Consider the following 24693-nt stretch of genomic DNA (forward strand, 5'->3'; position numbering starts at 1 on the left):
AAGAAAATAAATCAAAACATAAATTTTTTAAAAATATTTATTAGTTAAAATATTTATGGTAAAAATTAATCAAAAGTCAAAAAATAGGAGTCTTGAGCATCAATTTGAGAAGCTACTACCCAGACAATTTAAAATATTTATCCCTTGAACTATACCTTAATATTTATAAAGCATAAAGCTGAATACAAAATTATACTTAAACTACAATTGTAGCTATGTTAAACATGAATTCAGCATGAATAACTACTATAAGAGAAAAAATGAAAACAGTTGGTGAGGTAGTAAAAGCCTATCTAATTTGTCTTCTTCTGTATTTATATAATCATCATCACGGTTATGACTTTTTTGGTTATTTTTATTGATTATGAAATTAATAGAAATCAATAAAAAATAGATCTTCAAATATTGTCTGCAGTTTTCAAAATAAATGACTATCCTATTAGCAGGCAAAAATAATTCAAATTTGACTCAGATGTTGTAGGACTATATGATAATAATGTACCAATAGATTTCACAGAAATATATTATCCATTTTATGTAAGAATTAAAAATCAGATATTTAAAAATTAGATATAAACATTAGCCCAAACCAGCATGATAATGGGTCTTACATAACACTAGGTGAAAACAGTCAATGTGGGCGGCATGGTCTTTAGAGATTGTCTCCCAGCTCTGCTCCTTACTAACTCTACAGGACACAGTACCCTTTGTAAAGCCCAGTTTTCACAGAAAGTAATGGGTGGTTCATGAAGATGAAGATAAGGAATATAAAGCACAGCATCTGGCACGTGATAAGTGGTCAATAAAAATAAGCTATCAATATTATATTTTAGTGTAAGAACCATGAAATGTTTATTATTCCGTTTATTATTAAAAATTGGTCTTTTTCTGACACGACCATATTCTTTGCCCTTATTCCTAAGGCTTAATGCGTAACACTCTATCAGATTCTTTCCCTGGAACACTTAATACTTAGCAATTCACTCAATCACTAGCTATTGATTGAGCATCTTGTCAAATCTCATTCTGTTTCAGGGATCATTCTCCTCGTACCTGACCCCAAAGGATTTCTCCAGCATCAAAAGTTTTGTAGCATTCTTCTGTAGCAGAATTTTCCAACCTCACTACTATTGACATTTGTGGCTAGATCATTTTTCTTTGGGGGAGGGGTGCTATTCTGTGTATTATAGGGTGTTTAACAGCACCTCTGGCCTCTACTCACTAGATGCCAACAGCAAATCCTTCTTCCCTGTCACCTCCCACGGATAAGCTATGACAACCAAAAATATCTCCCTATCTCCCAGAAGGCACATTTAGAAAATTGCCTTCATACACTTCTAAACGTTCCCTGGGGTGGGGAGACAAAATCATCGCTGACTGATGGCTACTAGATTTATCAGTGATCACTTTATAAGTTATATAAATGTTTAATCACTATGTTGTATACCTGAAACTAATATAATATTGTATAATATATTGTAATTAAAAATAAAAATCCTTGACTGAGAATCACTGTTCTGTAGCTTTCTTATTTTGGCAGTTAATCCATGTGGGATTATGCCTCCTGATACTAAATGTGCTTTTTAATTAAATTATAATTGATTTATTATATGCTTCATTAACTGTTTTGTGTATCTCTCTTCTTTGAGGAAATATCTGATAAATTTCCTACAAACAGTTGTATTGTGTTGTACTTCTTTGTATCTGTCAATGATTAATTTGTCCATGTCGTCAGCCATTGGGTGATTGGTGATTGATTTATTTTGGCACAGTACATAACAGCAAGGACTCTGGAGCCAGATGTCTGTGTCTAAATTCTGGTTCCACCACTTACTGTCACTTCATGCAATTTACTTCACCTCTCCATAGTTCAGTTTTATAATGTGTTAAAAGCGGAGAATAGGTCTTTATAAAATTCTTGTGAGAATTTAAAAAATGAATATATATAAAACACTGAAGTAATGCCTTTTCCACTGTACATACTATCCAAATATTACCTATTATAATGAGCATAAAATCCCAAAGGATGCAACTTAGCAGAATGGGTGATTTCTGCCCCACAGGAATGTTTTATATGGTTGAAAGACATGAAAATCATATTCAAAAAGCTAGATGATCACACGCAAAATAAAATGTGAAAGATCTATAACAAACAAGCTGTCACAATGTAGTGTATGAATGATTGCCAAATGACTGACAAATATTTGGATTTCAGAAAAGGAAAAGTCACAGGGGAATGGAATGATGGAGTAAGAGGTCACAGAAAAGGTAAAATTTGAGTAAAACGTGAAAAAAAGTTATAAAGAGGTGAGAAAAGTGTCTAGACATAGAGAAAAGTTCAACCAAAACCCCAGGAAGAAAAAATCATGACACATTGTGGGAAGAGTAAATAAGTCCAGCTGCAGTAGAAGGTTGAAAAGGATGTCAAAACAAAACAAAACTCAAAGTCCATGCATGGTTTGTCATGTGGGATCGATATACCCATAAGCAATCAAAATCATTCCTATACATTTTGGTTAGTTGTTTTAGTTGCCATTGGTGGCTGGAATAGCTACAACCAAGGCCCACAATCCAATATGAAGCAGATTTTCAGCATACATGTTTCTTTATTTCAACAAGAATAATAATAATAACTCATAACCATTGAACATTTTCTTCATACCAGAGAGTGTGCTGAGAACTTTTTATTATTATATTTAAATTAAATTAAATTAATTCTGTCCTATGGTAGACATTTCACAGATGAAATTACTATATGAAAATACTATATATATATTAGAGTTGAGTAGCTCACCCAATGTCACATGATCAATGTCACAGAGGGGATTTAACTAGCTGTGCTCTCAGCTACTATACTAACATCTTCCACAGGATCTTCTTTCTCTAGATTTTTCTTTATAACTTTTTCTGTTACAGATGTCCCCTCATGTGTCTCAGAGCTTCACATTATAAAACTTCTGTTATTCTGAGTTTTTTTCTTTTCTGCTATACTCTGGTCACAGCATTTTTTTTAAATTGGTCTTCTCATTGTTCTTTATACAGACACATTTTTAAGCAACATTAACAGTTTCCATAAGCTGTAGTAACTTCCTTAATATCTATAATCACTATCAGAAGTATATTTGTATACTCATACTAATTTCCAACTTTTTTGTAATTAAAATACTTTTCATAAGATGTAACAGGATTATATTTACTAACTTTCCAACATAAGCCAAAAATAAAAACTGTTTACTAGATGCAAAATGAAGCCAATTTTAACTGATTAAAACAATCATTATTACATCAATGCACTGTGTCTCACATAAAGCAGGAGATATGATTGGAAAGATGAATTGAAATGTTAATTTGACTGTTTAGTTACAGAGGGTGAATTTTACATTAGAGCCTTATGGATCTTTAAAAAAAAATTTGAGTAGGACCGTGAAATGCTAAAACCAATATTTTATGAAGGTAAATTTGGTGTGAGAATGTAGAAAATTAGAGGAGAAAGCAACGAACAGGTAAACATCTGGAAGATGATAATCCAAGACTGAGTCTGAAGGACATTTTAAAAAGATGGAAGCAATAGATATTTGGCTTAAGACCAAGACAGAACATATGTATCTACCAAAACAACGTTATTAGGATGTCATTATTATGCTCATAAACCATAAAAGACACACACACACACACACCATTTCCCTGTTTAACAGTCAGTTAGGAAGCTTAATCGCATGGATTTAGTATCAACTTCCACAGAAAAGAAGTGTTTTCCATTAGGTCCCTGTTCTGCCCTCGTTGGAGCTCATAGATCTAACTGCCATTACTCCTCCTCTTATAACACACACACACTCACACTCACACTCACAAACACACAGTATCTTTGTGGTTCCATGTTTCCTGTAGGTTCTCCCACAAACAAAGACAATTACCCCATTTATTGAGCATCCACTGTGAAGCAGCTGCTGTATCTTCATCATCTCACCAAATCTTCAAAAAAAAAAAAAAAAGCCTGTGTACTAAATGATTATCCTTATATTACAGAATAAGAAACTGAAGCTTAGAGAGATTAAGGGACTTAATCAAGCACCAGAGCTGAAATACAGAGAGATAGAGTAGGAGAAGAAGAAAGAGAGAAGCCCAAAATAATGTTTTTTATTTCAATAACATTTTGCTGTTTACAAAACATATTCACATTCCTTATTTCTTTGCATCCTAAAAATAATTCTGTTATCAATGGGAAATAGTTTTTCAGGGACAACTTCTTGGATAACATTATTCGACGCTGTTAGATCTACACTTAGGTATGAAGACATCTTTCTTCCATAATACCAGCTTCCTCCATGTTCCCTGTAATTAGCAAGATCCCTACTTCCTTAAAGAGTGTACTGACTCATCCCTTCTTAAGAAACTAATCTTAAATGCTTATCCCTCCCAGGTCTGAAATCATACCTTTGGAAAGACAAGGAGGGGCAGAGAAATAACAAAAGCAGCTAAAGTTCAATCCACATCCAAGACATTCTTATCTGTTGGTGGAGAAAAACTCAATCCATGTTGATGCTAGCAATACAAATACAAGTTACTAACCTGGCTTCACACTAAATGCCTAAAAATGGGTCTATCTAAACAGTGAATTGAGAATTGTGTCCATTGACTTGATTGGTTCACGGAGAATGTTCTGATTTATGCCCCTCTCCCCACAAAGAACATACACCAAATATTTACCTGAGGTGATATTTTTCCGAGTGTCCAATTGAAATTTCTCACAAAAATTTGGCTATCTCTAGTCTAATATCTTCAGGAAAATATCTAGGAAAAATCTAAGATACAAAAATAGGAAATTGTGAGGGGAAAAAATATAACATTATCTATCCAATATTTTCATCCTCTTTCAAGTTCAGAAAGTTATTTTAGTGTTTCTTTCTAGACTGTGTGAGTGTTGGCGGAAGAGAATGGAGTTACTTTTACCTCAACAAACATGAGGGTGGAAATCGTGAGAATGTTAGCATTAAGTTACTAGCTTTATCTACAGATAAAAACCTACACAAAACACATAATGGTTTATTTAGCATCTATTTTATATATATTTCCCCCAGCTCACCAAAATGATTGTCTTCAAAGCTTATATCCATTATTCCTTTACTGTCTTCCCTGCAATCGAGTTCTCTGAATAAATACAAGGGTTGAGTTACAATTAAAAATAATGACACTCCACTGTGCCAAAGTTCTTACATGCAGTAGAAGGGTGTGGGCTAATTACAGGAGCAGAGCTTGGGGTTTTTTCCCCCCATTTGCTTCACTTTGATTGGTGGATTGGCACTTTAAATAAAGATTTCAGTTCTTCCCTGAATGAGAGATACAGAGCGAGTCCCAGGCACACACAATCCAGAAAAAAAAAATAATCTTCTTTTCTTAGAACTATCTTGGCATCACCAGGCCCTGAGAGCACAGTGCAGGCCAGCATTGAAGGTAAAATGTGATTTTATCATTTCCATCTGATTCCTGTAAGTTCTTTTTTCCTATCTCCATGAAACTTTTTAAAGAGGACTTATCATTTGTCACCAGAAGCTGAATAGTTGATTATTGTAAACCATTAGCATGTTGCAGAGAAGACATGCCTAATACCCTTCCATTACAGACAAAGACTTATCTATGGACTTTTTTTTTTTTTTACTGTTTGTGATTGTTAGTGACCGTGCCTAATTTATAAAGTATTAGAAGATGAGCAAATCTCTTGGTTAGACAGATTTCCATTCATGTAAGAGTAAAGAACCTTCTGAACTTATAAAATAATTTTAAAGAGACAATTAATTTTAGAAAAAGGATAACTCAATTTAGAGACATATTTTCCACTAATACCATAGGAAATTTAAATATTAAGGTTATTCTTATTTTAAAAATGTAAGTTTGGGCATGGTAATCTGAGTAACCAAAACATGGAATGATATACCCTATATATCTGCAAATAAAGGTTTGTTATGAAATGTCTTTATCACATTTCAAATGCATTTCAAAACTTGCTCTGGAAGGAAGCAAAGCATGAACTCCTGTGAATGATACTGAATAGACCAAACTTTCACATAGTGGAAGAGATTTTCAAATTCATCATTCATTTTATAAAATGAAACACAGCAGTTAAAGAATATGCAGGAAGGATGTTCCTACGTGTTCATTTAGATTGTAGTTCCATAAAAAAAAAAAAAGTACTTGAAATTTTTTTAATTGCTGTTAATTCTTTCCTAAAACTAATACAAATCAGTTGTTCAGCAACATTTAGTTTTTTGTTTTGAACCTGGTTGTGAAGAACAGAGACTTGGCTTATTTGAAATATTGCCTTTTAACCATTCTGAAGTAAAAATCAATTGGACTTAACTTTCCAATCTAACTCTGTTTTAGATCCCAGTTTTCAAAATGAAAGACCTGATACTGATCTTGTGCCTCCTGGAATTGAGTTCTGCAGTGCCGGTAAGTCAGTCTTCTAGAGTGTGTCCTAGAAGAGACATTGTCAGGAACCACACAATACTGAAGGACGTGGGCTGAGAATCTCTGCCTGCACTCATTTGAATTAATCCAGTGGTACATTTCCTTCTGAGCCAAAAGTCGTAGTTGCCCAGACATCAGTCTTAGTATCCAACAGCCGTAAGTCAAACATAATTTTTCTATTTCAAAAAATAATTAAAATATCCCAAAGACAAGTTCTATGCCTTATTCCACTCATTAAAAGATAAAAGACATATGTGGTCTCCACAATGCCATGGCATGATTTTATTATCAACTACTTGCTACCACTGTGAAATGGAAATGCAAAGAGAAAATTCTCCAAATAAGAACACTTTCTTCATATTAAAAGAAAAATATTAGCCAAATTACTGTGGTTATAAAACTGAACTAAGTAATTCCATTTGAAGCTTGTAATTAAGCAACAAATTTGCCTTAAAGGGAAGATATTATGTGACTGAGAGCTGAAGTTTCTTTAATCAAAACATTTCCAGGGCAATGTGTCAGTCCTACACATGGTCCACTCTATCCTACATTGAAGTGATCCCATACGAATACAGTTTCCTTTGAGTACTGCAGTACTCCAGCCAATAGTGTGTGATTCTGTTTTCATGAGGCCTTTATTCAGCTGCTGTATGCATTTGGCAAATATTGACTGAGTACCTGCAGTGTGTTGGGCAATGGAGACCCAAAGGTAATTACCACATGGTCACTTGTCTTGAGACCTCAAATCCCGTGGTCTCAAATATCTTTAAAGTATTTCAGTTCCTTGAGAAAAAAAGTTAGCTACTTAGGCTTCTTAAAGTTAAATGTTTTGGAGAAAAGTAACGAAAACTGATTCCAAGGATGAAAACCGTAATTCTACAAATAAAAGGAGTTTCTGTTCCATTACTCAACATGAATTTTAAGTGAAAAAAAAGGCAAAGCTGCCACCCTAGCCTACCTTTGTATGATACTAACATTGGAGTCAGCCTCAGTCATCCATCATTAGTTGAATAGCTTGACAGTCTTGGAACCCATGCTGGTCCACACTTGTGCCAGTCAGGTCTACTCTGAGGAACAGGGCAACTGCTTAGGATGGCCAGCTGACTGCCTGCCAAGTCAGATGTTCTTCTTCTTTTACTTAGGTATGGGAAATGTATCCCCTGTTTCTCTATATTCATGTAATATTGTTTAATTCATGACTTGGAGCAGATGGAAAGCAAAGTACACTTTGTCCTATAGTTGAATCTGTTCAAGATACCTTGTTCGTATACTGGCCAATGGGAGGAAAGAAGGCTCCACTCTCACCCACCACACACACACACACACACACACACACACACACACCACTTTTCCTGCCCACAAGTAACCTTTTTCTCTACTTGGAATATTTATTCACATTTGTAACTCCTTGTCCTCTATTTCCAAAACTGAGTTATATGGAGAAATTCACACCATGACTCAGAGGATAAGATTTTACCTATATAAAACAAGTAGGAGGTGGAGGGTAGATAAAATATTCCTGATCTTCTTACTCATAAAGGAAAAATACATTTCAACTACATTTAGTGGAGACATCATAAATATTTGTGGTGTAATGAAGGAAGGAAGGCATTAAAACCCCTTGACCCTAGATAGCAAAATATTCAAAGAACTAGAGATCCTTAAATCCAATTTACTCCATCCCTGCTCTTCCATTCTCCATTTTTCCACTGATACTTGTGTATATTAATAAGGATTGGTTTAAAAAGGAAAATAATTTACATTTCAGAAACCTAGCTATAAATATAGCTACATTTTAACTTTTAAACAAACATATAAAGTACAACAGTACTTAGAGCTAAAATGTTTTTCAAGAAAACACTTTTGATACGATCCCCAAAAATATCAACACAGATCAACAGGTTTATACATAAAAGAATCTTGCACTAAAGAAGATGGAGGATTTGTTGAAGCCTATGAATAAGAGGCAAGTTAGGTTTTGCACGTGGTTTTGCTGAATGCCACATGCCATATTCCATAAACCAGAAGCATGTAGGTTTGTCAAACACACGAGAAACTTTGCTTTTCTATGTGATAATTATTTCAAAACATAAAGTACTCTTCGTTTTCTATTTTGATGCTTTATTTTACTTCTCATTTGTTTTCAATGTAATTTTCAAACTAAATCAGTTTACTTTTAAAGCAACATAGTATTAAGATATAGACAAAGGGTAGATGATTCGTATGGGAGCAAGGTTATTAAATAGTATGCTAATTCCCCAAATAATTCAAATTCTTCATTCTGCCCAAAAGTTCAAGTCATTGGGAAAATAAATCAAATGGGGACCTCTTAGCTATACTTTATTTCCAGTGAGTAAGGAATTTCTCACCAACAAGAACTCAAAATTATTCTTGTTTCCATTTAGATGTTTCCTCAGCAACCTGGAACACCAGGCATGGCTAGTTTGAGCCTGGAGGTATGTATTGTCAGAGCATTTGCATTTAATTTTTATATTTGTATGTTCTTGATAGGGGAGTAACATGATGGGCTATTTCTCAGCTTGCCCTAGTCAGAAGTCAGTGGCTGTCCTCCTGTGCAGTTCTAGTCTCAGCCTGTAGAATGTCTTCTGTATGTGAATCAAAACAATACTAATATTTAATATGTAATGATATATACATTAGCATAACTACTGTATTAATATAATTACTACATAAATTAAAGCACATTGTCCTTGTAAATGTAATTGATTTATATTTAGTTCTTCTCCTTATAGTATCTTATATGATAAATTTCCCATGAAGAAAATTAGCCTTACAAAATTTAGTTTAAGAACTCCCGCAAATAGCATTAATTATACTATGGTACCTGCTTCTTAACCTGTGTTAGTCTCATTGCACTTCTCACAACTAATATATATTCTGTTTAGAAAACTCCCAGCAAAATACAAATGTTTGACCATATTAATAGAAAATATTGACAGTTGCGAATAGCAAAATATTTATGAAATTACAATTTTTTTCACAAGACCTTGCAAAATTTATTTGTATCATGACAATCCGAGGGCATTCAATACCTGCATTGGCTAGGCACTTATTTCACCTGGAAGCTAATTTCACTGAGTTATTTTTTTATCACTTTCTAGCTTCCTTCAAAACGCTCTAAACCTCTTCCCATTAAATTAAAACTGACTTTCTGTTGAATTGGCAGTATTTTTGACAATCTATCCAGATACAATTTTTCCCAATGTTTTTTAAAATTTTTTATTTTGAAGACTTTTTTATTTGGGAAGGAGGTACAGATTGTCTTATTTTGTTTTGTTTGCCTGCTTTTTCAAATTCTTCAGGTTGAATTTTAAAAGGCAAAGTAAGGTAAAGGAGGAAAAAGGAGTCAATGAAGCAATGTCCTTGGGATTATATTTATGTTTCAGTTGAACGAGCTATTTTCCCATGTTTCAATGGGACCTCAATTAAATGATGTTAATTAACTAATAACCTCTTTTAATTAATCATAAAAAGCAAGCTCACTATTTTAAGAGCAATAATACCAACAGTAGCAGAATTACATTTAACATTTCCACATTTCAGTGGAGATTTATGTCTACCTCTATTTTATTCAAATTGACCCACCCCAAACTTTGTGCTAATGATGTCATATGTTGAGAAATCAATTGTGTCATATAAAGAAAATGTGTTAAACACTAACCCACTTTTATTTTTTCTTTACAGACCATGAGGCAGTTGGGCACCTTGCAGGGATTAAACATGCTTTCTCAGGTAACCTTATTTTCAAATATTTCTTATTGCAAATATTAATGGTGATAGTGGGAGTGATATTAGCAGTAGCATTGTCATTTATAAAATGTTTGTGAACAGACATATTAAATATTAGAACAAATTAGTATAAGGGATAACCTAAAACAAATTAAAACACTAGGATGGGATAGCAAGGGCAAATAAAAACAGTGTTTTCTATCTTTTTTTGCATTATCAGTTTGATTATACATCCCAAAATATGAGTACTTAAAAGTCTAAATCTCGAAAAATTTATGGGAATATTGCAGTCTGACTCAGAACGGAAGATTTATCTACTCATATTAATTAACCAATATCACTCTTACTTTTGCTATCTCTATACTTTCTGTAGATTTTTAAAGAAAATTACAAACATGTTTGAGCCAATATTGAAATATAAGTCCCTCTCTCTCTTCTCTCTCTCTCTCTCTCTCTCTCTCTCTCTCTCTCTCTCTCTCTCTCTCTCTCTCTCTAGTATTCAAGATTTGGCTTTGGAAAATCATTTAATTCTTTGTGGATGCATGGTCTCCTCCCACCACATTCCTCTTTCCCATGGATGAGACCAAGGGAACATGAAACTCAACAGGTAAGTTAATTATATCAGTGTGTTTGGAATGTCAAGCTTTAAAATCTTCTCCTACTTACCTTCTCTAAGTTGTCATATGCTAACCACAGACAGGTAAGAGTAATGAACAAAAAATTATCTAAATACCAAGGTAATCAAAACTTAAAAACTACTGTTTTTAATACTTTCAAAAATTTAAAATAAAATGGTCCAAATTTTCAACCCATTTGAATTTTATTTCAAATAGGAAAATACAGCCTCCAAAAGAAGAGACCCACATTAAGATATCAGCAATAACAATAGCTAAACTATCTTTAAAATGGAAATAAGCTAAATCCTGGGCTATTCTCACTTAATCAAGATTTCCCGAGTAATTATTCAAAGGCAAATTTAAAATGATGCCAAAGTTCTGGTTCAAACACCATGAACCCTACAGCAATCAATTATTTGATGCCTAGTAAATACATAAGCCAAACTGTAGATTGGGAGTGAAAGCGAAGACATTTAAGAATGGCTCCAAGGCTCATGAAATTTCAGATCTGGTTGGGAAATAAGACAAGACAACATATCACAAGGGGCTAAATTGTGAAGTATAAGTAACAAATAAGGATTAAGTGATGAAAGCCATCGGAGTTTGGAGATGGGCCACGGTTGAAGATGAGAAGCAGAGCCAGACTGTTATGCGGTTTCCAGGCCACTTTGAGGAACTTGAAATCAATTTAAAAACAACAGGGAGCCATTCACCACAGACAATTTCAAAGAGCAACAAAACATGGTTGCTTTGACAGGAACTTTTCATTCCAGATGGCCCTCTCCAACAGACAGCATTGCCTACCAGGCCACATTTAGTGGGACAGTAAATTATGTTAATGGTGACTGTTTATCCATTTGATTGTTTCCAAAATGGACTGCATGGTGCAGAAATTTGATTAGTATTTTATTTAATTACCTTTCTTCTTTCATTAACTAAAAAAAAAAAAAAAAATGTATTAAGTAGCTATCATATGCCAGGTGCTTCCTAAGAGCTATGTTAAGTCCTGGGGCTATAAAGGTAAATAAGATGTATTCTCTCAGTTGACTGGGGGGACAAAGATTTGTAACAAATAATTGTAACCCAGACAGAAAGTAGTATAATAGAAATACAGAGTGGCCAACTATGAGAACCCAGAGGATGAAATGACTCATGATATCAGAAAGTTCACGTAGCTTCCCACCTTCATGAGCAGACCACAGTCTCCCAAGTAGAAAGTTTTCCAAGCTCTTTTGCTTTAGAAGCTCTGGATGCCACAGTTCAGTGAGTCATCACCTGACACTTCTTTCAAATTTCTCTGCAGTATGAATATTCTTTGCCTGTACATCCCCCACCTCTCCCATCGCAGCCATCTCTGCAGCCTCAGCATCCAGGACAGAAACATTTCCTCCAGCCCACCGTTGTAACCGCCATCCAGGACACAGCCCAGAAAGGAGGACCTCAGCCTCCGGTTTATCAGGGACAGCCACCCTTGCAGCAAGCAGAGGGGCCAGTGGTTCAACAGCAGGTGGCACCATCAGATAAGCCACCAAAGGCGGAGGTAATTCCTTTTCTGAAGTCAGACCAGGATCACCCACTAACTTAATGAAAGAAACCTGATGTGCAGAATACATTTAACTAATCGGAGCTTTCAGGCATACTGCACAAAAATACAAATACTTTTTTATCTAAGAGTAGAAACTAAATATGCATTCTTGTCCTTTGCCATCTGAGATGGAACATGTACTCTCAAAGATCCTGTGCCTATAAAACTTGATTTCTCGGCTGCAAAAGATGAAAGCTTTCAGAGGAAATAGGGAAAGATCAGAGAAGTCCAGTCTTTCTATCACCAGGATCCTTTTCTTATTGGGAAGGACTGAGAAGAGTGATTGATTCCTCAGCATTGCAAGGAATCAATGTTAGTATTGCAAGTAGTATTTTGCATTATTATTTCTCTATCTGATACCATGTTTCCCCGAAAATAAGACCTAACCGGAAAATAGGCCCTAACATGATTTTTCAGGATGACATCCCCTGAACATAAGCCCTAATGCATCTTTTGGAGCAAAAATTAATATAAGACCCAGTCTTATTTTGGGGGAAACACGGTAGTGGAGAAGGCAACCATGCCAAAAAATCTTGTAATAATGTAGAGAAAAGAGCGGAGGATAGAAAAGGAAGGTACCATGGAACTAGTATGCTGCAGGCATTTAACATTCCCCCATGTCATCCTAACTTACACTCCTCTAAAAGTAGATATTAATTGTCCTTTTTAAAAAGGAGAAGACTTTGAGAGGTTATAAAATTTTCCCAGTATTATACAAATATTCAGTGGCAGGGTTAGAATTCAAACCAACCTGGAATGCTCCGATTCCAAAACTCTTACTTTCTACCCTACAAGACATAGTGAACCCACGATAGACATGCCCCGTCTCCCTGCTCGTACACTTGAGTCGTGTCACTAAAAGGCGATGGTAATCTTTCAGTTTGTATTCCCCAAGACTAATGAAAGTGAAAATCGGGAAACTCATTTGAAATTGTTTTATCATATTTGTAAATAAGTGTTTGGTTCACTTTGTCCATTTTAGTGGTTTAGTAATTTTAATATTTATCTGTGATTCAGCTACCAGGAATGGATTTTGCTGGTCCACAAGTTCCATCAGTAAGTACAGATCTCAATGAGACTTTCTTGGGAAAAATATCTCTATACTTCAAGAAAGAAGAGTAAAAATTTTTAATGCCCCATTTATTATAAATATGAAGTATAATGAGTTCCTTCGTTTACTTAAAAGTTAAGTACTTCTTTGTCATACAAATCTATCTGAAAATGTGTTTCATATAACTCTTAGAAGTGATTGTAAAGGGAGATTTGCCTGTGTTGTAGCAAATAATTACTTATTCTGTTTTTTACCACTTAAAGATCTTCTCAATAGCCCGTTTGATATCTCGGGGACCAATGCCACAAAATAAACCATCTCCAGTAAGTTTTTTTTAACATACCACCTTTCTCTTTGTAATTTGCTTAAAAGATTTTCCCTTAGAAAATGCATTTTGTGGTGATTATTGTATTTATATTTAGCTTTATCCAGGAATGTTTTACATGTCCTACGGAGCAAATCAATTGGTAAGTCTGTCTCATAAAAAGTATCATTTTTTTAATTAAATGTTATCTTAGGAGCTAAAATTATAAGACCTAGGCTTTACATATTAAATTCCATATTCTCGGAATGCCTAAGCTAGCTACTGAAATGGCAAGGAGGCACACTTCTTATTTGGATAATTCTGGACACACACACAGAAGGCATTAAAGACAAGTAAACTTTCTATCTGAATTATCCAAATTAGCTATATTTATTCAACAATGGCTCATCTCTCCACTTTATTCTATCTCTGGAGACAGCATTAGTATCAAGGGTTAAAGAGAAATCAAATGACTTTTAACTTTCTCTTGAGTAGCTACAACAGGAGTCAGCTTGTTCATAATATGATGCAGTGTTTCTATTTGAACAGAATGCTCCTGCCAGACTTGGCATCATGAGCTCAGAAGAAATGGCGGTGAGTAATATCTTAAAACTTTCCTTAAAATAGTGGCCAAGGGATAACAGTCACTGATGACTGGCTGCAAGAGACATCGGTCTTGAATGTCTCCAAATATACAACACAGGACTCCAAAACCAAAAGCTTGACTCTGAAGCAGCGTGCAAAGAGATCAGCACATTTCCCATAAAGCCATTTCTGAGTGAAGACCATTTTTGTGCGTGAGATTTTGCCCCATTCCTGAATATGAGGAGATGAGAAACCTCTCCTGAAAAGTCACTGAAGGGCAAACACTTTAAACCAAAAAAATATATATGTGGTTCATACAAAGTTCCTCTTCCTTCTCGGACCATTTAACCCCTCAAAACAAATTCGACAGTATCAAAAATCATTTAGACCTCAAAATTGAGAGATCAAAAAGAAAGAAAATTAACCAGCTGTAAAATGTATTATTATAAAATTCAAAGTATGTTAGTAAGTTCATTCAAGTATATTCTTATTTTGTTATCATATTACAGTTTTAAAATGTGAGGTCGAACCTCAGGGATACTGAGGATGCCTGATCATGGCACTGTACACCAGAAGCTAAACAATAATGAATGCCAACTATAATTTTATATATATAATGTGATGGCTCAATGCGAGGTCGGAGGGATAGTGGATGGGGGGAGGGGGTTCACAGTGTGAGGGATATAAATGATGAACGCCTAAGTATTACCTTGTCTTGTACACCTGAAACTAATAAATTAAAATAAAAAATAAATAAAATTTAAAAAAATAAAATGTGAAGTCGATAGACACAGCACAATTTGACTTTCTCTCTTAGAAATTTCTACATTACACCTGTTAGAGCATGCTGAATTAACAAATCATTATCAAGCACAAATACTGTCAAATTAATAAATACACAAAATTTTCATCTTAATACTGAGTGCCTTCTGTGAGCTAGACACATAGATATGATAGAGACAAAATAAATGTTTCCTGTTTCAAGGAGTTTAATCAATGGAAAAGATCAATATGAGAGCCGATAATGTCAAAATCATGTAATAAGAGTATCAGAGCTATGACAGGGAAAAGGAGAGGAGCAGTTAGCCCAGCCCAGGGATCAAAGTGCCAACCCCTGGAAGAGATAATGTGAAAAGCTAAGAGTAGGGAGCCCGGAGAAAGTAAGAGAAGAATGTTATATCTATATAACACCACCACCACTGGTTGAAAATTCAAGTAAATGTTGATCATCATCTTATAATATTAATTTATTTATGTTCTGCATTATTTTCAAAAGCTTTTGCCGTAGCTTATGTAAAACACACAATAAATGTAACCAAAAAGTTAAGTATAGAACATAAAATGAATCAAAACTCTGAGGGAGTGAGAATACAGAGATGATAGTTGCAAAGCCCTGCAGAATTGTTGTAAATAGCCCAAGATTTTGAGATCAAAATTAAGGGCAGTAAAGGAAAAAAAGGAAACATGACCAGTTCAAGAATTCTAACTGTCCACAGGAAAAAAAAAATACTTCTGTTCCTCCAGAGAAATCAAGCTTCTTTTTCTTATACATGTGAAAGGAAGAAGGAAGGAAGGAAGGAAGGAAGGAAGGAAGGAAGGAAGGAAGGAAGGAAGGAAGGAAGGAAGGAAGGAAGGAAGGAAAGAAGGAAGGAAGGAAAGAAGGAAGGAAGGAAAGAAGGAAGGAAGGAAAAGAGAGAGGAAGGGAGGGAGGGAAGAAGGAAGGGAAGGAGGGAGGGAGGACAGGGAGGGAGGAGAAAAAAGAAAAAAGATCTTATATAAGCCTTAATTCATTTGGAAGATACTGAGAAATGTTATTGACAAGATCCTCCAAAACTTCCCTCAACAAACTCAGGAACAGATCGGTTTTTGTTTGTTTGTTTTATGATGGTACTGCCCACTTCAGCTGCTTGTTTTCTTAAAATTAAATTAAAATTACCTTTTGCCTGTAGACTCAGTTCTGTGCTGACTGGCTTCTCTCCTTCCCACCCTTTCCACCAGGCATAGCAAAGTGTCTCCATCTCCCTTTCACAGCCGTGGGCTCCCCCAACCCAGAAAAGCATAGAATCCTCTCCCTTATATTTCACAGCAAGTTGGGTGAGAAATGTGCTTACACAAAACTGTCAGTCAATTCCCTGTTCCCTATCAGTTTTTTTCTGGCTTCTTGGTGTATCTCACCAGGTTGAATCGCATGGTATAGGAAAAGCATATGATAATGGTGTCTTTGGTGAATGGTTTTTTCCAGGGAGGCAGAGGAGGCCCCATGGCCTATGGAGCGATGTTCCCAGGATTTGGAGGCATACGACCCAGCCTTGGAGGGATGCCCCACCATCCGGGCATGGGCGGGGACTTTACTCTGGAATTTGACTCCCCAGTTGCTGGAACCAAAGGTCCTGAGAAGGGAGAAGGCGGTGCACAAGGCTCCCCCATGCCAGAGGCTAACCTAGCCAATCCAGAAAACCCAGCTCTGCTTCCAGAGGTAGCGCCTGGTACCCTTGGAGGGCTTCTTGCTCTCCCTAAGGGCAGTGTTTTGGGCCTGGCAAGGGGCCCTGCAGGACAGAGCAAAGGACCCCCCAGGGTCACCCCAGCAGCCATTGACCCACTGATGACCCCTGGTTTAGCTGATGCTTATGAGACCTATGGTGCTGATATGACAACACCCCTGGGAGAAACGACTGTGGATACCACAGTGACCCCAGACACTCAGCAAACATTGATGCCAGGAAGCAAGGCCCAGCAGCCCCAGATTATGCATGATGTGTGGCATTTCCAAGAGCCCTGAGAGCCTTGTGATATCAGCTACTTTCTACATGCACAAGCTCCCCAGCATTGTCCCCATAGTATATCTTTTGGTTAAAACACCTATTACTCTTCTGCAGCAAAGGCATTAAAAGTGTGAAGCATATATTAATAACTACAAGTGGCTAGAAATAGTGTAGGTTCCCTTCTTGCTTTCATTCTCTTATTGAAATAAAATGTGTCGACTATCTCTGTGATTTAGAAATACTATTAATCTTTGCATTTGAAAATCACTGTTTCTTAGCTGTCTTAGGCACTACAAAATGTCTCTTAACTAGTGTGACACTGTTATATCTAGGAAATGTGACACTGCTTTGAAAATTTTTCTCCAAGCAAAGGCACATAATCCCAGAACTATATGCTGTTTCATTCAAATGTTATTAAACAGGCATCGGTGGACAATTCCTGACTGATATCACTGGGTTTGGTATATTGGATTTAACATTCTCATTTGTAGAGTATTTTATTTAATCTATTAAAACATCTAGCCTATTTTAAATAAAGAATTTTTCTCACTGAAATATGAGGAATTATACGCTTATTATTTACATGTATTTCAATGGTTAAGAAAAGCGCACTCATCCCCTACCATTGCTACTCTTGACCCCACTTTGTGCAAGTCATTCATTCTTTCATGGAAAGTTTGTTGAGTGTGTCCTAGGCACTGTGCTGAGCAACAAGGACACAGTCCATGCTCTCCCTCAGAGCTTACAATGGGGATGATTGACAAGTAGACAGACAACCACAACAATAAAAAAAAAAAAAGCCACTCCAGGCCAAGCTCAAGTTCTTTACATATATTGTCTCACAACAACACTGCAAAATAGATACTTTTAAACCCACCACACATGTGAAAAGTGCTATAAAAAGACCAAGCACGGTGTGTCCCTGAAGCCACAGAGAAGAGGCACCTAACCCAGCCTAAGGGGCATTGGAGGGGCTGGGAGGGATGAGACAAATTTTCTCAGAATAATATAGAAAGCATCTGCAGAACAAGGCCTCTGGGAGGACGAAACACAAGAAGAGTCGTGTGGGTCCCATGTGAGAAGTAGCTCATCCCTGTCAAATTTAACCAAAGCTAGGTATGTATCAGTCAAGGCTATTTGCCTAAATTAAGAGATTCCAAGGCCAGGTCTGATCACCCCTGAAAAGTAGCCCCCCGCTACATTCTTTCTACATCCTTCCCAGTTGCCCATCTAAGGTCTTATATTCCACAGAACTCAGACTCTTCTTCATCCCCTGTGGATTCTGGGGATGCAGCCCAGGAAAAGAGCCCTGAGGTGCCTGTGGGCCTGGGTACTTCAGAAAGCTCAGCAGGAGCATGCAGCCACCACCTATGTTCTGCCTCTCTTCAAGCCCCCATTCTGTGGCTAGAACCAAAGGAGACAGGCAAGAGACTAAAATTCAGTTTGTGTCCCACAGTGGCTCTGGCAAAGGTGCGAGGGTAGGACAATGACCTCCACTGTCGCCAGAAGCTGCCCACTGAGACCCATCTGAGCAATCCAGTGCCCTGCAAAGCAATGTGGTAAAAGACATACAGACGGATTTGGGTTTGAACCTTGACATCGCATCTAACCATCTAAGAATCTTTAGAATTGAGACAGTGTCTCTGCTCCTGTGTTTTCATTACTATTATGGAGCTACAACCCAACCCACCTCACAAAGTTGTTGTGAGAAACGAGGTAAAGTACAGAGAGAAAATTGCTGAATCACAGCAGTTTGCTTTTTTCCCTGCTGATTCTTTTCATTAAGGGAACCTAGCAAAACAGCAGCAGTAATAATGGAAGAATGGAATTATTCCCATTATCTGATGAATTTTTGCTTTCCTATTCACACTCCACACACTTGGTAATTCAGAGTATGCATCTGTGAGATCACATATGCTGGTTTGCCTCGGCTTTTGGCAGGCTGGGCACTTAATAGTGTTAGTAGTTAGATCAATTTTTACAAGGGGGATACCATGCTGTTGAGCCCTTGAATAACTTCTGTCCCTGTCACCATACACTTCAAACACAGGCCCATGGAGCAAACACCAAGATGGCCAGGGGAAAAGGCTAAAAATCACCCACAGGGCAGGATAGGGGGCATCTTAATTATTGAGTATCTCCTCCACCAGGGCTTCCTTCTACAGGGTATTTACATGAGAAACGAATGTCTTCATACCACATCCCATTCTGAGAAATGTATGCAAATAGCCTACTTTTGGACCTCATTATTACTAACCTTCCAGTTTTATCCTTTCAAAGTCCCTGACCAGCTGACCAATCTGGTGCTGACACAGTGTAAATCTGTATCTCAGGCCATCTCTCCTTCCACATGAAATGGACAACCAAGCATGCCTTTGAAAGTTCTGCTCACTGAGTGGGTTGTGATGCATTGACTGTCTATTTCCAGCTGATGCCAGAATACCATACAGAAATCCATGAACCAGACACACACTATTTCCTCTCCATTAATTGATCATAGGTAGGCTAGCCATATAATTGATTCTCCAAAGTGGGACACTTTTGCCAATGAAAAGTGGCATCAAGAATGATGAATTAATGTTGGACAACAAGTATAATCCAGTGCTACCTAGGGAAAAACCTGAACATCTGGTTATTCTAGTCATATGTAGACTGAGAGAGGGCTTCAAAGTTATAAAGAGGAAGTATATAAAAATCTGCACCACTTGTTTGGGCAATTACTTCAGCCTTCTAGACCTGCTAAAACCTGGTGTCACACATATAATTTTCATTTGCAGTAGGAGGCTGTTGTATTCAGTTTTACGGCTCAGTGGATCATCTATCACATAGTTCCAGATGAGCAACTCTAATAGTGTAGTCAATTGGCATCCCATAATCAGGCATATTATTTCTATCAGGGTCCAGTAGAAAGGCAAAAACTACTTTTTACAAAGAAAACATAAGGTGCTGTACTATTATTCTCCTGGCAGGGCTTGCCAGAGATCCCATACAGCCATAGATACTTCCAATAGAGTTGGGTCCCTGAGTCATAATGCCCAGGTGATAGGAAGGTGTATGCTACAGCACAAACCCCTTTCTTGCCCTAAGTTTTACTCAAAACTGGAAGCCTTTCAAGTTATACAGTATGCAGTATTGCCTTCAATACACAGAGAACCAAAAAGCATTGTGGTTCTCTCTTCTCGTAGGATGGTACAAGCTGAAGCAACCTGCCTTTCCCTTTAACTATCCTGACATGCCCCAGACCTCTAGAAATGTTAACAGTCCCACAAAGTTTTGCACTATTTATCGTCCACCCTCTGGCTTGCTGTTTCATGCTAATCAAAACCTATTGCATTGTGTGTCTTCAGTGTAATGGAGTGACATGGTGTCTTGTGTGATATGAAGATGATCGAGGATCCTCACTCAGGACTATATTATGACAGATGGCAGGAGAGGTGCCGCAGTCTTGGGGCAAGATAGTTGACGTTCTTATTGGCCCTGCCTTTTAAAAACAAACTGCTTCTGGTTTTTCTTACTGATTAGAATAGAAAAAAAAGCATCTGCCAGATAAATAACTATATACTTGGTGCCTTGGGCTATGCTGATTTGCTCCAAAAATGTACCAATCTAGAACTACAGCTACAACTGGTGTCAGCACCTTATAGAATTTATAGTAATCCACTGTGATTCCTCATGCTTTTGCATCAGCTGAGCAGGTGAGTTAAATGGGGATATGGTAGGACACCTTTTCTGTATCTCTCAAGCCTTCAAATGTGACACTATGCTCTGCATTTCTCCCTACAGGACTCATCATCTTGTTGGGAGGCAGGGAGGGTGGTAGAAGGAGTACAGTTCCAGGAGCTTCCTTCCTCTTGGCCCTTCCTACCATAATAGCTGTCATTCCACTGGCATAGGAATCAATGCAGGATTCTGCCAGTTATTAGGTATATCCAGTAAAACTATACATTCTGGGACTAGAGTCCAAGATAGATGCATGGCATCCATTGTTAGATGGATGTGGACCAAGAGTCCATCTCTCACCTGATTTCTATAAACTTTAATTGGTAAATGATAAAGGTTTTTCAGATTCAGAACCACTATCTAAGAACCTCCAGAAAGTCTGGGTGTTTCCCTTCCCCTACCCCACCCTACATAGTCACTATTTCAGGTTCCCCTGGAGAAGGCTTAGGGAGACTTCATGGCCTACACATGTTGTCAAATTCAGTCTTTCCTCACAGGGACATGGTCTCCCCTCAGCTGAGGGGGCTCTAAGTCTGGAAACTTAGATAAGATACTGTAAATCCCACCTGAGTTAGGCTCAGTGAACCCAGAGTTTTTTGTGTCTTTTTATGTCGAGCAGTACCTTAACTGGATGTCCGATTGTTTTTTTTCTAGAGACTCGTTATCTATTCAGTTGGTGCAAAAGTAACTGCGGTTTTTGCAATTATTTTTAACCTTTTAAACCATAATTACTTTTGCACCAACCTAACAGTAGTCATCACCACAGATTCCTATTGGGCAAAGCATCCAGATTACCATCCCGTGGCTCACTGTGGTCATTGCATCCTCCTTGTCTCAGAGATAAGCACCATCATCTGGCCTCTGCTATTTCAGAATCTTATTTCTCCCATTGAGATTCCAAAACAGCATTCCCCATCATCATATCTGTCCTCCAGAGGATAAAATCACAAAGCTCTTCATAATGCCTTAGTGAAGAAAGTGCTTCCTGGGCCCTTCTGGATGGAGAAGGGTGGGGAGTGAATCTGGAGCAGTAAACATACTATATCCATTATACCTGTGTGTCTCAGGTGTGGCACGCCTATCATCAGTGTAAAGACCATTTTTTTGTAGAACTTGAATAATCTTACTTTTACTTGCATCAAGTGATGATGGTTTTCCATTTGCAGATGCAAAAATGAGGTTCCTTTTAAAATAGATTTTATCTTTTAAGTGTTTAAAAAATATTAAGTAAATGTTACAGGTTATAGTAGGCAATAATCACAAAGGCAGTACATAAATGACTATGTACATGAACAAAATTTGGGAAAACATTGATTTCATTTAATCTGCTCATTTATGGGTGAGGAGACTAAACACAGAAAAGCACTGTCTTTTCTCAGGTTCTGGTTGGTATTAGAAGGTAAAAAACCAAAGCCTTCAGATTTCCTGTTCAGCACTCTCCCACACAAACTCTCCACAGCAGTCAAGCATTCATTTGAGAAGTTAATGAAAGCTGTGAATCACCTTTCCTTAAAAAGTAAATAGAGAGAACACATAAAATTCTACCTACAACTTCAGTGATTACTCAGACAGTCTAAAGTCTAATCATTCAAATACCTACCAGTATATAGTATGGTACAAGTTGAAACAAATAGTCAAACTGACCTAGACTCACAGCCTGAATTTTTTTAGAACTTGAAAGTACTCTTTGGGAAAATATGTCCCAAACACATAAAAGCTTTGTTTCTAAGTGTGTTCCTGTCATGTAGGGACTCTGCTCCCACTCCCTGCACAGGTGAACGCAGGATATGGTGAGGCCAAAAAGGAACCACAGGTAGGGGGTTCATACCACTATATTCTTGATGGAGGCCGGTGGAGACACAGGAAGCAAACATCCACCAGAACCCCAACAAGAGGTCTTCCTGCACCAGTCTCACTGGCGGGGCGACAAGACACAGGAAGTAGGATCCACACAATCCGCACCATGATCCGCACCATCCACAACCTGCCCTTGCTAGCGTAGCCACGGCAGGTATATACAAAACAACAGTGGCTGATGGCCAACTGGTTACAGCTGATAGCCATCTAATAACTGAGCCAGCACCTTTCCACCTGAGGCCGAGAGCCTGGAAAGTGCTCCCTGGGACTCCATCCCTACAGTTCTTCCATCCAAAACTGCTCAGCACTAAAGGGTTGAGTCGTGTAGACGACATGTGGCTACTAGCTAAATGACATCCACAGACAGATTGTGCTCCATTTCCCAAAGAGAGATCTTTAGACAATCCCTTTCTTCCACGAACATTAGAGACTAGGGGAAAAGTAGAAGTACCAACAACCACACTCCACAGAAGCCAGACATTAAGAACAAAATTCCCAGCTTTGAGAAATGATCATTATGAAGCTGTTTGTCATGATACCTTTTGCTGATGCTTTCAGCTCTCCCTGCACTTTTATCTTTTCCCAGGGTTCAGCAGCTTTCTACCAAGAGACCCACCTAACAACCACTTCGGTAATGACTTTAAAATAAGCTGTAGTGAGCACAGTGAAGGAAATGACTGTGGGTTTTCCGGAGTGGATGGGGATTTACATTCTAATTTATTCACAAAGTAGAAATGTCTGGGTGTTATTTAAAGATGTGTTTTGGGGAAAACTGACATAAAAAAGGTCAACCCTGGAGTTATGTGTCTAGCACAACTTGGACACCGTACAATATGACTGTCATGCAGGATGGCATGCAGGGTCTCAGCTCCCGCTCCCCATATAAGAATGCAGAATATGGTGAGGCCAAAAAGGAACACCCACGGAGCCATAGGTAGGGGAGTCATACCACTATATTCTCGCTGGCAGCTGGGCTGTAGACACAGGAAGCAGGAGCCACACTATCCTCAACCTGCCATCCACTTCTCTGCAAGCCGCAACCCGCACTCCGCCGTGCTAACTGCAATCTGTGCTTGCCAACTCAGCCATCATCTTCTTTCTAGCCCCCATTTTTCTGCTAGCATAGCCACGGCAGTTATATTAGTGGCCAATGGCTTACTGGTTACAGCTGACGGCCAACTAGCCACAGCTGATCCAATCACAGTTGATGGCCATTTACTACCTGAGCCAGCACCTTTCCATGTGAGGCCGAGAGCCTGGAAACTGCATTCATGGCTCTGTCCCCACAATGACTGTCTAGAGCAGGAGGGTCCAAACCTTTTTCAATGTTTTTTACCAAGGGCCATATGCGGTAAAATACACAAACAGCAAGGCCACTCACTCGAGGTGAAGTACGTATTGCCTCACCTTGTTTATTTAACTAAACCAAATATATTTTTGGAATTTGCTGCAGGCCAATTAACAATGGATTGTGGACCGCAGTTGACCCGAGGGCCGCAGTTTTGACACCCCTGGTCTAGAGCTGTTACCTACATGAAGCAAGGAGGACTGAGTCCCCGATGGCAGTAACTACAGCATTTCTGCAGGAAGCAACCTTGAAGAAAATGGAAGAAAGAGAGAAACCTTGATAGAGACTGACTCTCTGTCTTTGATCTCTAAACTGTTCTTTCATATCCACCCAAAGCTCAAATATGGCAAGTCATCTACTTTTAAGCCAAGCTTATGAAATGCATAGTTTTCACTTTAACAGCGTGTGGGAACAGAGCCAGAAGTGCAGTTTGCAGGCTCTCAGCCTCCTGTGGAAAGGTGCCGGCTCGTGTTGTAAATGGCCATCAACTGTGATTGGATGGCCATCAGCTGTGGTTAGTTGGCCGTCAGCTGTAACCATGAGCCATTGGCCACTAATATAACTGCCATGGCTACGCTAGCAAGAAAATGGGGCCTAGCAAGGGCAGATTGTGAATTGCGGATTGCAGAGAGGCGGATGCCGCCAGCGA

The 24693-nt window shown here is 37.9% G+C and overlaps 1 protein-coding gene across 1 annotated transcript; it reads left to right on the forward strand.

The window, feature by feature from the left end:
* Window positions 1–645: 645 nt before the first annotated feature.
* AMBN (ameloblastin) lies at window positions 646–17136 on the forward strand (the record flags this gene model as incomplete). The annotated part of the gene is made up of 10 exons (XM_081052447.1): window positions 646–732; window positions 6379–6447; window positions 8871–8921; window positions 10171–10218; window positions 10712–10822; window positions 12136–12372; window positions 13732–13791; window positions 13891–13935; window positions 14322–14366; window positions 16600–17136. The coding sequence occupies 10 exons, from the start codon at window positions 646–648 to the stop codon at window positions 17134–17136; spliced, it is 1290 nt and encodes a 429-aa protein (XP_080908573.1).
* Between the last annotated feature and the right edge of the window lie 7557 nt (window positions 17137–24693).

Source organism: Rhinolophus hipposideros, assembly GCF_964194185.1.
Source record: "Rhinolophus hipposideros genome assembly, chromosome: 1".
NCBI lineage: Eukaryota > Metazoa > Chordata > Mammalia > Chiroptera > Rhinolophidae > Rhinolophus > Rhinolophus hipposideros.